Here is a 16313-nt window from a genome sequence, read left to right as displayed (position 1 = left end):
TAGAATTCAGTGGGAGCATCATTTAGTTAAAGGACTAATTAAATGATTAAGAATATGATATTTATTTCTGCATTTATTTCTGTTGTAGATTACCATGACGTCAAATACGAACACCTTCTCTCTGCGATCTGTCCTTAAGAAGGACAAGCTCAATGGAGCAAATTTCCTGGACTGGTACAGGAACCTGAGAATAGTTCTCACCCAAGAACGTAAACTGTACGTTCTGGAGCAGCCCATTCTGGAGGCTCCTCCTGCCACTGCCACGCGAGCAGACCGAGATGCTTACAAGAAGCATCAAGATGACGCATTAGATGTGTCCTGTCTTATGCTCGCGACCATGAACTCTGAGCTTCAGAAGCAACATGAGTTGATGGGTGCTTACGATATGGTTGAACATCTTTGTCACCTATATCAAGGACAAGCAAGGCACTGGAAGAGGAACTCCAAAGAATACCTGGAAGATCTTACGAAGAAGAGAAATAAGATTTCTACTTCAGGTATACATGTTATAGAAGTCAACCTCTCTATTTCTTCATCGTGGGTATTAGATACCGGATGTGCTTCGCACATTTGTACTAATGTACAAGCGCTGAGAAATAGCCGGGCATTGACGAAGGGTGAGATAGACCTACGAGTAGGCAATGGAGCACGGGTTGCTGCTATTGCTGTAGGAACTTACCTTCTATCTCTGCCCTCTGGGCTTGTACTAGAATTAGATGATTGTTGTTATGTGTCTGCTTTAACTAAGAACATTATATCTGTTTCTTGTTTGGACAAGAAAGGTTTTTTGTTTATAATAAAGAACAAATGTTGTTTCGTCTATTTAAACGAAATGTTCTATTATAGTGCATCTCTGATAAACGGACTCTATATTCTAGACCTTGAGAGTCCTATCTATAACATAAATACCAAGAGGTTCAAATCAAATGACCTGAACCAAACCTATCTCTGGCACTATCGCTTAGGTCATATAAATGACAAGCGCTTATCCCAGCTCCATAAGGATGGTTTGCTGGACTCTTTTGATTTTGAATCATATGAGATATGTGAGTCATGCCTACGAGGCAAGATGGCCAAGACTCCCTTTAGTGGGCATAGCGAGAGAGTAACTAATTTGTTAGGACTCATACATAGTGATGTATGTGGCCCTTTCAATGTTGCTGCTAGAGGCGGTTATAGATACTTCATCACATTTACTGATGACTTCAGTAGATATGGTTATGTGTACTTGATGATACATAAGTCTGAATCCTTTGAAAAGTTCAAAGAATTCAAGAATGAAGTAAAGAACCAGCTTAACAAGAGTATTAAGATACTTCGATTCGATCGAGGTGGAGAATACCTTAGCCATGAGTTTCGTGACTACCTAGCTGAGTGTGGTATTCTATCCCAACTCACTCCTCCTGGAACACCACAGTGGAATGGTGTATCCAAAAGGAGGAATCGTACCCTATTAGATATGGTACGATCTATGATGAGTCACACAGATCTTCTGACATACCTTTGGGGCTATGCTCCAGACACGGCAGCTTTTATACTCAACCGAGTTCCATCCAAGGTCGTGATAAAGACACCATATAAGATATGGACTGGGAGAGATGCCCAGGTGTCTTTCATGAGGATTTGGAGTTGTGAGGCTTACGTTAGACGTCATGTCTCAGACAAGTTAGGACCCAAATCTGAAAGTGCTACTTTATTGGATATCCCAAGGAAACCAAGGGATATTACTTCTATATTCCCAGTCAGCACAAGGTAGTTGTGGCAAAGACTGGGGTCTTTCTAGAAAGGGACTTTGTTTCTAGAAAGAATAGTGGGAGCGCGTACGATCTTGCAGAAGTTCAAGATGCGAACAATAGCACTGATGCCTCGATGGAAATTTAACTGGAACCACAAAGTGTTGTGGATGATGTTGTTCCACAAGGATTTGAGGAACAACAACCAGTTCAAGTAGACATACCTCTTCGCAAATCTGATAGGGTACGTCGTCAGCCTGAGAGATACTCATTTCTCTTGTCTGACCATGATGACGTTATGCTCATAGAGGATGAGCCTACCACCTATCAGGAAGCTGTGATGAGGCCAGATTCCGAGAAATGGCTAGAAGCCATGAGATCCGAGATGGAATCCATGTACACCAACCAAGTATGGACTTTGGTTGATCCACCTAAAGGGGTACAACCCATTGGGTGCAAGTGGGTCTTTAAGAGAAAGACTGACATGGATGGACTTATCTATAAGGGTCGCTTGGTAGCTAAAGGTTTCAAGCAGATTCATGGTACTGACTATGATGAGACCTTTTCTCTAGTAGCGATGTTTAAGTCCATTCGGATCTTGCTTGCTATTGCAGCCTACCATGACTATGAGATATGGCAGATGGATGTCAAAACCGCGTTTCTGAATGGAAACCTACTCGAGGATGTGTACATGACACAACCTAAGGGTTTTGTAGATCCACAGCATACTAGCAGAGTATGCAAGCTGCATAGGTCCATATATGGACTAAGGCAAGCTTCTCGGAGCTGGAATCTTCGATTCGATGATGCAATCAAACAGTTTGGTTTCATCAAGAACGAAGATGAGCCTTGTGTCTGCAAGAAGGTTGTAGGGGATATAGTTGTCTTCCTCATATTGTATGTGGATGACATACTACTCATTGGGAAGGACATCCCTATGCTTCAGTCTGTCAAGACCTGGCTAGGGAGTTGCTTCTCAATGAAGGACTTAGGTGAGGCATCCCGCATTCTAGGGATACGGATCTATAGAGATAGATCTAAGAGGTTGCTTGGCCTAAGTCAGAGTACATACATTGACAAAGTACTCCTTCGGTTTGCCATGTAGAACTCCAAGAAGGGATTTCTGCCGATGTCACATGGCGTGAGTCTTTCGAAGACTCAAGGTCCCTTTTCTAGAGAGGAGAGAGACTGCATGGATCAGATCCCTTATGCCTCAGCCATAGGATCGATCATCTACGCCATGCTATGTACTCGACCTGATGTCTCGTATGCTTTGAGCATGACGAGCAGATACCAGTTAGATCCAGGTGAAAGTACTTAAGTACTTAAGAAGGATAGCAGTCAAGAATATTCTTAAGTACTTAAGAAGGACTAAAGAATATTTCTTGATATATGGAGACAATGATGAGCTAGCTGTAAAAGGTTACAGTGCTGCTAGCTTCCAGACCGACCAGGATGACTATAGATCGCAGTCGGGGTTCGTGTTTTGCATTAATGGTGGTGCTGTGAGCTGGAAGAGTTCTAAGCAGAAACAGTAGCTGATTCTATGACAGAGGCCGAGTATATTGCTGCATCAGAGGCAGCAAAGGAGGCAGTTTGGATTCGCAAGTTCATCACTGAACTTGGGGTGGTTCCTAGCATTGTTGACCCTATTGAGCTCTATTGTGACAACAATGGAGCTATAGCACAGGAGAAGGAACCTCTCTCACACCAGCGGACCAAACACATACTACTGCGCTTCCATCTCATTCGAGAGATCATCGAGAGAGGAGATGTGAAGATTTGCAGAGTACCTACAGAGGTTAACATCGCAGATCCCTTGACCAAGGCTTTGGCACAGAGGAAGCATGATGGTCACACTAGGTCATTTGGGCTTCGAGCCTACACTGATTGACACTAGTGCTAGTGGGAGATTGTTAGCTAGAGCCCTAGAGTCAATCATTTGATGATTGTATTTTAGACTTGTTGCATCATATTCAATATATAAATAAAGGCATTTGGTTTTTGGTTATTATACTTACTTGTATTGGTGCCAAATAAACTAAGTATAATAACGTCCTTGAGTAGACGGTTCTCACCTATATTAATCGGTTAGTTGAACCGATAGTGAGATGATATAGGGAACACTACTCTTAATCATTCCTAGTCGAGTATTAACATTCAGGGACAATGTTAATGCAATAAGACTAGCATGTAGGTCAACTCGATGACTTGATCTCACAAGTCATGGATATAGAGATGTCAAGTTGACACATGGGTATGCATTGGAGAATGTATACTGAATGACCCGCTATGAGAAAGTATCATGGATCGTTATATGAGTGCCATATACTTTCTCATGTGGCTATTAGTATGACTACTAGTCCTTCGACCTGAAGTCACCATGGTTCCCTACATAAGGAGTTATGTACTTTAGTTTCGTCAAACATCACCCGTAACTGGGTGGACTATAAAGGTGATTACTGGGTATGTAACAAATTATACGGGGGGATGTGAGTGATGTAGATGGGATCTATCCCTCCTATATGACGGGAGAGACATCGGTATTCTTGATAGAGTGAGACCACGAAGTGCATGGCCATGCCCAAATGAGTCAATATGAGATATTGAGCTCATTTGATTGAGTGAGTCTACTTGGAGTTCAAGATTTAGTTTGATTATAGGATGACATGGTCTATGCCTCACATTGATCAATCTAGATGTCTAGGATAGAAGGACACTTGTCATATATTGTGAGGAGTCATAATTAGTAGTCACAAGGTGATGTTGGATCTCAACATTCTTGTAACTTGGGTAGTAATGATGTATTGCTAGATACCGCTCATTACTTATGTTTCTAAATGAGTTTAGGGGCATTGCCAACGTTACAAGAACCTATTGGGTCACACACAAAGAACAAGTGGATGGAGATTAGGTTCATATGATGAACCAAGGGGATTAGATTCATTTGATGAATCAAATTGGATTAAGAGTAATCCAAATTGGGCTAATTGAGTTGAACTTAAGTTCATTCATGTGTTCAATGAGTCTAATTTAGATTATGACTCATTGAATCAATTTAATTAAATGAATTAGATTCATTATATTAAATTGGCTTGAATTAAATAGTTGGATTAGATCAACCATGAGAGAGATTAAGTCAAGTTTGACTTGACTTGAGAGGAAGATGAAGAGTCAAGTTTGACTTGACTTTATGCCACCTCATTGGTGAGTTGGCATTTAGTGGACCAATGATGATGCTCCACATCATTATGGTTACTTAAGTGAAGTGCCACCTCATGGGAGTTACCAAGAGTTGTGACTCTTGGTATCCCATGGAGGTTACAAACCACTTAATTAGATGAAAAGAGTTTCATTTTGCAAGAGTAACTCTCATTCAAGTGATCTTCCTCCTCCTAAGCTCTCTTCTTGCTCCTTCTCTTCTCTTGGTCGTGGGTTTCAAGCAAGGGAGAAGAAAGGAGAGTGAATCTAATCCAAGAAGAAAGATTAGTGAAAGTCACATAGAGATTTTAGAGGAGTGTGTTCTCTTCTTTTCTTTTCTTCTTCTGCCAATCCTACCCGAGAGCCCTAGAGAGTGCTAGCACACTTGTGGTTCTCTCTTCTCCATCCTTGTGTGTTGGAGAACACATCTTGTTCGTGTGGATACTTCTAGAGGATTGTCTACGTTGACAATCACGAGATCCGGCGTACCTTAGACGAGTGGGATTCGCGAAGGGCACGCTTCAAAGGTATAACTCGTTTCATGTAGATCTAGGAGTAGATCTAAGTAGAAACTCGTACTCGTAATTTTGTATTTTTGAAATCTTTTCTTCGCACGAGATCCTTTGGCTAGGGTGATTCGGGGTTTTCGCGACGCGAAAAAGTGGTTTTCGCGGCCCGAAATACCCAACATATAAGTCTCGGCCACAACATGTTTAAGGGCTTAGGAAACTTAGAACCTAACCTAATTATGCTCATGATGTTCCTTGTAATATTTGCTACGGATTTGGTTTAGGGTTCACATGCTTGAATGATAATTTTTAACCCAATGTAATGCTTGTTAAGTTTCGGCCAGGATGAGTATATAAGCTTAGGAAACCTAGAACCCTACCTAAACATGCTCATGATGTTTCCTTATGGTATATGATATGATATTGGTTTAGGGTTCACATGATTGTATGTGGTTTTCTTACCTAAATCACAACTATATGTTTCGGCCACTATATGACATTAGGGTTAGAAATCTAAATATGTTTCCCATGTATATCACATGCAATGTTTTATGATGTGGTAAGAGCTTGCTATGCTTTTATGTTTAAATTATTTACACTTACGATCTATGTATGATGGTAACCCTTATGCTGTGCTATGTGCCTAAGTTATGCATGCTATTTATGATGAGCCACTACAACAAAAATGTTAAAAGACAACACCCCTACGACAACGGTTTTAAGAGAAAGCGTTGTGTATGCACTCAAAGACAACAGTTTTTGCCAAAACTGTTGTCTTTGAACTCCCCATTAAATATAAAAGACAACGGTTTTGTGAAAACTGTTGTAATTGAGCAACTTCTTTTTAAAACACAACACTTTTTACAACGGTTTATAAAACCGTTGTCTTTAAGCGCGTTTTTAGGGGCTACGACAACAGTTTTGATAAAACCGTTGTCTTTGACTTTATTCGTTTCGTCATTTTCCCCCTGCAGTTTTGCTTTCCCTCTCTCCGAAAATCTTTTTAGCGCCGTGTTTCCCGTTCGAATTCTCAAACCCTAAGAAATTTTTCATTCCCTCTCCCTTTCCCATCCCCCCACTTCGCTCTCTCTATGTTCCATGGTGAGATGTGGACTGCAGTGTAAGAGTTGGAACCCTTGCTCACTGCCTGTCTAGCGATCTTAAGGTCTAAACTTGACACAAGGTGTGGTTTTACTCGCGCTTTGCTCCCATTTTTTGTCTTGTTTCTTGGGTTTCATCCTAGTTCTGCTGATGTCTGGTCTGGGAGGGCTGGATCTGCTTTCCTTGTGCTTCAGTGTTCACGATCCGGGCGTGCAACATTCTCTTTCGGCGTGATTTGTGTTATTTTGGGGCTTGCGACTCGTTTGCCATCAAAAGATGGTATTTTTATGTATTTGGGGTCGATTTATAATTTCCCTTTGTCTTTTTCCCCATATCTTTAGTTTCTCTTGGATTGATGAGATTTTTGGGGTTCCTTTAAAGAGAAAAGATACATTTATGTAATTCCAACTCATGATTGTTAGCATGTTGGCATGGAACTTGTGCCAAGAGCAGCTCCTTTTTCCTTAAGGAGAAGCCTGTGTTATGTGCAGATTATGATAATGTAGTATGTGCTTACATGTACTAATTTACATATTAACATGATTTTATACTCATACCATATAATTTGATAGAGATGCTCATATGGAACTTAACACTCTTCAGGTCATCAGCATGTGTGAAGGTTCAGCAACATATGCCTGAAAGCTTGCTGCAGAAGATTGGATAAATGTTGACGCTCTGTTTAATTAATTCTTAATAAGTTGCATAGTTGCATCAACTAGTTGCAAATATGGCTGGCAAGATTTCTTGCAAAATAACAGTTACTGGCCGAAGTGGATTTATAAGCTCATTCTCAAATGTATCACATTATACCGGATCAACATCTTTGAGAAAGACCATTGGCTTTAAGAAACTATGAAATAATTCATTGTTGTTATTCTGAGTGAAATGTGATCGATATGGTATACTCTAGATTCTCTTTTTTTTTCTTTCATGTTTTTTTTTACAATTAAACTTCTTTTGTAGTCTCCAGTTTAATTAATTAGCTTACTCATAACTAAATTGCTAATTCAAATGGTCATAGATGTATGGTCAGACTACATTTCTGTGCAACCTTTTGACTATGTCGCCATTTGTTTTGATATCATCTTTTCGCTTGTTTATTATTGTTTTGCTTTGGTGATATTTTTCCATGGAATTTTTATGCACTAGTGGCATAACAAGACTAAATGATCGGGCACGCCAAGATGCTGCTGTTCTTCGACTTGGATTTCTTAAGCTTGATGGTATAACATCTTCTTTAGTCTATACTTTATCTGAATATAACAGAGTTTTCACTTGTTCTTTAGAGTTCCTTCAATATTTTTGAAGTGCTAACATTTATGTAATGTGGAAGCTCGTGCAAGGGAGGACACAAGGAAGATTGACCTTGGTGTTAAGGAAAAGGCTGCTCGGTTGAAGCATTTAGCCACTGTATGTTTTCTAGCTTAGCTTTTCCAATTTTAGCCAAAAATCTCTTTTTTATCTGCATGGCTTGATTTATTCATGCATATCTTGAAGGACAGGGCTCAATCTGATCTGAAGAGAGTAGCAGATCAGCATTGGAGTGATGGGGCCTTAGAGGTTTCTCTTTTTCTGTAGTATTTAACAGCAATTATTCAGTTTCTTTAGTCGTGATTTTCTACTTTTTCCTTCATTATTTATTTGGAAAAACCATCATCAAATTTTATTTTGAGTTGTAAAGAAGATCCTCTATATTCAATATTCTGGAATGAAGATTATTGTATTATTTCTCAATCTAAAAGGAAATTCCATTCAGAATGAAACTACAGTGGCTTCATAAGAATGAAGCAATCATCTGGCAAGTGTTTTGAACCAAACTTGATAGGGTAGATGTATTTCATAGCCATTTGAAATCTTTTTTAAATGTGAGGAATGGAAGGGTATTAAATCAGAGTGGAAGAGGGAGGGAAAACACAACATGTAGGCAAAAAAAAAAAAAAAACTAATGACCAGCCTTTATAATTTTAAATTTTTTTTGGAGGAATGGTTACTGAATAAAACTTTAACAAGCTACCAAAGTGTTTGTTGAAATGTGCTACATACTCCATTGTAGATTGCGTCCAAGGAATATATGAAATAGTTTAGTTTTGGTTGCTGAGCTAATATTCTGCTTGTTTTCTCATAATATTGCAAGTTAATTATTGTCCATAATATTATGTGTATATTGGATATCAAGTGTGGATTATAGTTTCTTTTATGAGTTAATGGAAGAAATTACGTGACTGTGTGACTATGGAGTTTGTGGAAGTTGTTATTGATGACCATAACAACCCTGTTAAAGTGTCTTTTGATATATTTATTTTACATCTAATTATAACTGTATAATTTTCTTCAAAACATTTTGAGTTTGACCAGGCCGACTTACGACGAGCTGACTTCATATTTAGACGACGTGCCATGGAAGATGCATACATGGCATTGAAGGTAGAAGATGTACTGCTTTTTTTTCCAACATCGTTGTGGTGTAAGTTTAATCATGTATATTACTTGCATAAGTGTCATATGATTAACTAGTTTAAAAAATGCGGAGTCTAGTTTATATCCCATAAATTTTTTGAAATGATTATAATGTTCATTGTCCTTTGTTCTGTTGTTTTACTATAATTCAGTACACAAGATGCAAGTAATGTGAATAATCTGTCTCTCTTGTGCAGTTTATAAGAAACATTCATGACATGATGGCAAACAAATTTTACCAATTGTAAGTCTTTCACCTCAATATCAAACTTTCTTACATGTAGTGACTCCTGTTAAAATTGTTTCTTGCACACTTTTGTGTTTATATGGCATTCATGATCAATCATTCATTTTGTTGAAACAATTCCTTGTAGTCCTTCAAATGAAAGGTCTTTCTCTCTCAAAGATAAAATGGGATTCATTACACTCAAAAAGAATGGGAAAGCTCTTGATCTATTTGCAGATGAGGTCACAACAGACCGTATGCAAGCCATTCAGGTGCTTTAATGTGCATACTTTTTTGTTCTATTTTTGTTTATGAATGCTTCATTTCACATGTTATTGTTTGTTTTAGGAAGCTTATTGGACTATGGCATCTGCCTTACTGCCATCTAGTCCATGATTCTAGCACAAGTCTTATGGCTCTGAGAACTATCATCTAACAGTTTTCACTAGGATGTAACTATCTTACAACGATGAGTCTCGAAGCTTCAATGCAGCTATTTGGTGATGCTAAGGCCAAATATCTAAATCCTTATCTATTTCATCCCGGTTTCTTATAAGTGTTCTTGGTGACATCGTACAACTAGTTTTAGTGATGTATAGACACTTCTCCTCAAATGACTAATCCAATTCGAGACTTCTGCTTCATTTGAACTTGTTTAAACCAAGGAACCATGCTGTTTTCCCTTGATGCTATGCTGAATTGCCTTGCTCTTGGATTCACTTTTCGGTTATTCAACAGGAATTGAGTGTTGTCCTGGAATTGCTTTATATTTTATGTAGATTTTATGTAGAATTTTCTCTTCCGTTTTATAGACATTGAGTGTTGTCCTGGAATTCTGGAAATCCTTCTCTCATGTCCAGGTATTAGAGCTATGCGAAATGTTTATTCTATAGTTATAGTTCAAGCAGTACTTACTACAATTATCTTTTTTCTTATATTTTATATTTTTCTTTGATAAGTTTTGTTTAATTTTTCTTTTGCAGGATGTAACTCGGGCAATTCGTGAGGCTTGAGATTTTGGATGCAAGGAGTGAGCTTTGTTAGGTTATAAATTGCCTTGCTAATGTGTAAAAGTCATATGAAGAACAGTAATGGAAAACATGTGATTTATGGTTTGATACTACTAAATTTGATGAATACAACTCATTTTGTATGTTTTGTATTGGTGGTTTGCTTATATTAAAAATATAATTGTTGTTTGGTATTATCACGTTACAACATGAACATTAAAGACAACGGTTAGAAACGTTGTAAAAAATACGTAAACCACAACAGTTTTTTTTTTTTTTGTGAAAAGTGATAAAAGACAACGGTTTTATCAGTTGTAAAAGCATATTAAAATTATATTACAACAGTTTATAACTATTGTAAAATACAAAACGAGTAAATATTATCTACCACAACAGTTTATATCTGTTGTAAAAAGGGTCTACCACAACGGTTTATATTTGTTGTTGAAATTATCTACCACAACGGTTTTAAAACGTTGTCGTATCCTTCATAAATAAATTTTGAGCATATAAACAACAACAGATAAAAACCGTTGTCAAATGTCTACAAATACAACGGATTCAAAACCGTTGTCGTAGGACAATATATTCTACAACACCCTCAGTTACAACGGATTTTTGACCCTACGACAACGGATAATATCCGTTGTCGTTTACAGTTTTTGTTGTAGTGAGCTGTGTGCCCAATTTATGCATGATATTTATGATGAGCTGTGTGCCCAAATTATGCATGCTATTTATGATGAGTTGTGTGCCCAAACTATGCATGTATGTGCTGTGTGCCCAAATTTTACATACCATTATGATGAGCTGTGTGCCCAAATTCTATATGGTATGATATGATAAGAATTATGATATGCATGAAAGAACAAGAACCGTGATATGTATGACATGATACTTTACTTTATATGGCTTGTACCAAGGGTGGGCTCCATAAGCGCCCCGGGGTCGATGGACTAAGAAACGAGCCTCGTTAGGGATGGGCTCCTAAGTGCCCCTAGGTCGATGGACTAAGAAACGGGCATAGTATGTATGCCTTGTAGGGTTCAAGACTTGCTACCTTGGACCTACATAGGACGCGCACATTTATGTATGTGGTACAAGCCGGGGCCCCAATCATGTTATGATTATGTTTAAGTATGTAAGTAATAAGTTTTCAAAGGGCATGTTGCATATACTATTGCATGAATCATGTTTTTGAAAGTCATCTCGCATAACACTTTATGATTATGTTACGATGTACCATGATGCTTATGATTATGACATGTTATGTTAAGATGAACTTTATGATTATGTTATGATAGGTTATGATCATGATTATGTTATGTTAGAATGCACCTTAAGATTTTATCATGATATGTCATAATGCTTATGATTATGTTATGTTATGTTAGGATGAATTTATGATTATGTTATGATATGTTATGATCATGATTATGTTATGTTAGAATGCACCTTATGATTTTATCATGATATGTCATAATGCTTATGATTATGTTATGTTATGTTGGGATGAACTTTATGATTATGTTATGATATGTTATGATCATGATTATGTTATGCTAGAATACACTTTATGACTTTATTATGATATGCCATGATACCTTACGATTATGTTATGATATGATGCTTCTATACATGATATGATGAGTTTTCTTTATGCTTTATGCCTTGGAGTTTTATTTATGCTATACGGTTTTTGTGAGTAGGAAAGGATCTTACTGAGCCTTGAGTGCTCACAGCTTACTTTCCTTGTACCATAGATAAGGGCAAGGATTGGATGTTCTAAGGGAGCAGCAGGAGGGGGCAAGAAGGACGTGTGTTGTAGTGACTTGGCTAAAGAGAAAGACCTGCTTCTAGTTAATAAGAATTATGTTAATAAGAATTATGACACTTCATCATGCCCTTTAGTATTATGGTTTAAATTTAAGTTAAGCATGCTATGTGACTCATATGATAGGTAGTTAGTGATGATGATTTGAAAAGTAAAGGAAAAGTTTAAAGAAAAAAATATACTATAGATAAGACTTCCGCTGTTTTTAAGAAGAAAAGATAAGTAACCCCCGTCAGCTTAAGCAGGAAGGGGCGGGGCGTTACAGTGAGGAATCGCGAAAATGATAGTGGAGAAGAGGAAAGCTAGGTTTTATATCTAGGATAATTAATCTAACCTTACGTTAGCTTTAATTAAAGTCTATGTTTACTCCTTAATCAACTCTCACTTAAATGGTGTTCCAAACAGGCTTCCACCTAGCCTCACCGATTCATCCCCTCAAAACGAGTTATATGGACTCCGTTTAAATCCCAAAAAATTTGTAAAAAATCCTGAAAAATCTAATAATATTATTTCTAAAATAACCTTATTATTTATTTATTATTTTGCTGCAGTATTATACAACAAATGTTACTAGGGTGTATATTTTGGGGAGTATATTTGGATATATAACTTGTACTGGTGCAGAAATGATGAAGTTTGTTTCTTATCCTTTTGTGACTAGGCACCACGTGAAGGAAAATGAAGAAGACAACTTTTGGGAACAAGAAATCACTTGGTGATTACTTTGAGGTGTTTTTAAAAGAGAGTACTTCTCTACCTCTTTTAGCATACCCCATTGTCAGGAGTATTTGAACTTGAAATAAGGAGTAGAAGCATAATGGTTAATAAGACGATGATTAGTCGACTCGCCTAATGCTATTCCATGGGAGATCCTAACTCATGGACTGTTGAATATGGTTAGATAACCTTGATGGTACATAGAGATATATGACCCATAATGATATAGAGAAGGTGGTTTTAATTGATTAACACAAATAAAATCCAACTGTTACTAAGTGGAAATAACAGATGATGATCATCGAGGGGCATAGTGTCGATTAACAGTTATTTCAACAAGCTATATAATGATAGTTCTCCTCTACCCTTGTGTGCATGGCTCATCACTAGAGGTTCCTGAACCTCAACTGGAGCAATCATAGTATGATGGGTTACAAGACAACGGTTAGTCAACTCAACTAACATTATCTCCATCAAGTAGCACAAGAACTTGACTACTTAATCTTTTACCCAAGGTCCTAAACTCTATATCTTAGATCAGAGTGGTCAACCTTTTGTCAATATTTGTCGGAGGACATTTATGAGCATGAATATGAGAGTTATGGAGATGCCCTCTTAATGGGTTGACTCTCAGTCAAGAGGTTATTTGACCCTTTAGACTTTGGATTATCATTCCCTTATGGTGGATATTTGAGTACCTAGAATGATGATATTTGACATACTTTGTGACATGTACTCATTGGTCACTTATAACGCTATACTCAATGACTGAGTAAGAGTGGTAACCTTGTAACCCCCGAACCAACCATCTTTAAGATTCGCTGAGACTAATGGTGAAGGAATAATTTGTTTGGGTACTATAATACACGCAGTTACTATCTCATGTTGTTAGAGATTTACTATCATTAATGAGATTTAACAAGGGAAGTACATCACTTCACTCAGATATCTTGAACTCCTTAGCTTTCCACCTGAAAGTAAAGAGGAGTTCGTGGTTGAGGTATCTTGAACTCCTTAGTTTTCCGACCATCTCCATCGATACTGGCCATTATATCTCATCTCCTTCATGCACTGAGGTCTAGAGATTTTTTTCTAGTCCATCAATTCTTCAGCCACCACCCGAGAAGCTCAGAAGATATCCTACTTAATTCGCATGCTACCACTGAACTCCAACGATCTACCTTCATTCACATTATGCGACACCAAGATATTCTTCCACTAGGTTCAAGGGGATTCCCTTACCTAATCCCATCTCTATCATGAACACAATTCCTTATTCCTCAATCCTCTCAATGTCAATCCCTCCGATTAGGCCTTCTTCTACTAATTCAGCCACACCTTGGTTCCTTTTGGCAGCGTTTCATCTTCCATAGCTTTCATCCATTGAGGAGAAGAAAGGGGTTTACCTTCTTCGATTGATTGGATAACAACATCCTCCCCTCTTCACCAAATCATTGTTAACCTCTCATTCAACCATCTGAGCTTCTTCTTCATCATTGTTGCTTGATCTGTATGCTTTCAATTCTGATCTAGAGATCACTTTTCTTGCAATGTGTAGTCTCCTTTTCATGAAATTGAGTTGTTAATAGGATGCTTGGTTTTATCTCTTATGCATTTGAATTTTAACCTATTTGAGTTTTAATTTTGTTGATTTGTAGCAAGGTGTTCTATAACATTATTGTTCTTGTTTTTTTCCTAGATTGTAGTGATTAGGATAGTTTAGATGTCGTGTTTTTCAAACGTCATAAGTCATTTTCATTTATACTATAATTTCCTTTATTTTCAATTCAATGCATGTAGATTAGATCATACTAGGTTTCGTTAAATGTCTTGAGTTCTTTAATTTGTTGCTATGATAATTTAGGTTAGATTAGTGTTTCTTTCATTGTTCACCTTAAGAATTCACAACTTAAAACCCATATCCCCATTGACAAATAACTTGATCCTAAGATTAGAAATCACCCACTACATTCCTTGTGAATTATGATATGAGTTATCCTATATTGTATTAGTATAGTTAGGTTAGTAATTAATTTGAATTAAAATTGTATCATGACTATACGATCTATCAAGGCCATCTCCACCTCTCTTGCTCGGATTAGAGAGGGGAGTCTGCTCCACTCCCGAGGAACCTTCAACAATCCACATTCATCACTTAATTGACATCATCTCTCTCTCTCTCTCTCTCTCTCTCTCTCTCTCACTCTCTCTCTCTCTCACTCATATTAGAGGAAGGGTGGGCATCTTCACCTCACTTAATCAAATTAGAGGGGGAGATGATCCGGTCCATCTCCATAGGCATTCTCCTAACATCATCTCTCTTTCATTTAATCTTTTAAGTTTCTGTCGTTTATTTGGAAGATATTAGGTTAGATTAGATTAGGTTTTATTAATGTTGTAAGTTCATTGAATGCTTCGTGTTTCCTTTAATTCTCTTGCAATTGTAGTTTATATTATATTAGTGTTTTAATTACATGCATTGTCTTTCATTTATTAGTCTTAGCAACCCCAAATCCAAACCCCCAATTACAACATAGAAAAACCCAAAGAAATAAATTGATCCTAAAAACTATCATCCTACAGTTACATTTGTCGGGAAACGACTCGAGTCTTCCCAATGATAAATTAGCATAGCAAGGGTTTGATAATTAAATTGAGTTTTAAATCTTATCATGACAATATGGTTACCAAAACTTTTATGTGGTTCACGATCCTTAGGGTTCAACTCAACAACCTATGTCTTAGTGTGGGTGTACTACATTTATCCTTGTCAAACATTGAAATGAATTTGTTGTAGACTGCTTTGGCTTGTCCTATGTAGATCCTAAATGGAACATTACCATCCTAGGATGAACATAAGAAACAGTAGCAAAGTAAATGGAGGATGTATGAAAGATTGTTTATTCTAAAGTCTCGTCTAAAGTATTTTTCATAATTGATGTCTTGTTGACCTGATTTTGTTTAAAATTTCTCAAAACTTCTTGTTGTCCAATTACCATTTGTTGGGTTTTTCGGGCCGCGAAAACCACGTTTTCACGTCGCGGAAACCCCGAATCACCCTAGCCATTGGATCTCGTGCGAAGAAAAATTTTGAAAACACGAATACGAGTTTCAAACTATGATCTACAGTAGATCTACAAAGGAAAAACCATTTATACCTTTGAAGCGTGCCCTTCGCGTATCCCGCACGTCCAAGGTACGCCGGATCTCGAAGTTGTCAATGCAGACAACTCTCTAGTGATATCCACACGAACAAGAGGTGTTCTCTAACACTCAAGGATGGAGAAGAGAGTACCCCAAGTGTGCTAGCACTTTCTAGGGCTCTCGAGTAGGATTTAAAAGGGGAGAAAGGAGAGAAAGAAAAGGGATCTCACACAATCCTCTAGGTACCCTCCTTTGTGACCTTCACTTCACCCTTTTCTTGGAACACAACTCATACACCTTCACCCTCCATGATAGCTCTCGGCAACCACAGCAAAGGAGGAGGAAGAAGCTAGGAAGAAGATGGAATAATTACCACAC

The 16313-nt window shown here is 37.6% G+C and overlaps 1 protein-coding gene across 1 annotated transcript; it reads left to right on the top strand.

The window, feature by feature from the left end:
- The first annotated feature begins 7037 nt into the window (after window positions 1–7037).
- Window positions 7038–9979, top strand: LOC122021026 (senescence-associated protein OSA15, chloroplastic-like). Its single transcript, XM_042579092.1, has 7 exons — window positions 7038–7770; window positions 7881–7957; window positions 8045–8107; window positions 8903–8971; window positions 9202–9248; window positions 9379–9502; window positions 9579–9979. Exons 1-7 carry the CDS (start codon window positions 7677–7679, stop codon window positions 9624–9626), a joined length of 522 nt encoding a protein of 173 aa, XP_042435026.1. The 5' UTR covers window positions 7038–7676; the 3' UTR covers window positions 9627–9979.
- The last annotated feature ends 6334 nt before the right edge of the window (window positions 9980–16313 follow it).

Source organism: Zingiber officinale, chromosome 9A (assembly GCF_018446385.1).
Source record: "Zingiber officinale cultivar Zhangliang chromosome 9A, Zo_v1.1, whole genome shotgun sequence".
Classification (NCBI taxonomy): Eukaryota; Viridiplantae; Streptophyta; class Magnoliopsida; order Zingiberales; family Zingiberaceae; genus Zingiber; species Zingiber officinale.
This window is presented reverse-complemented; position numbering and strand designations above follow the sequence as displayed.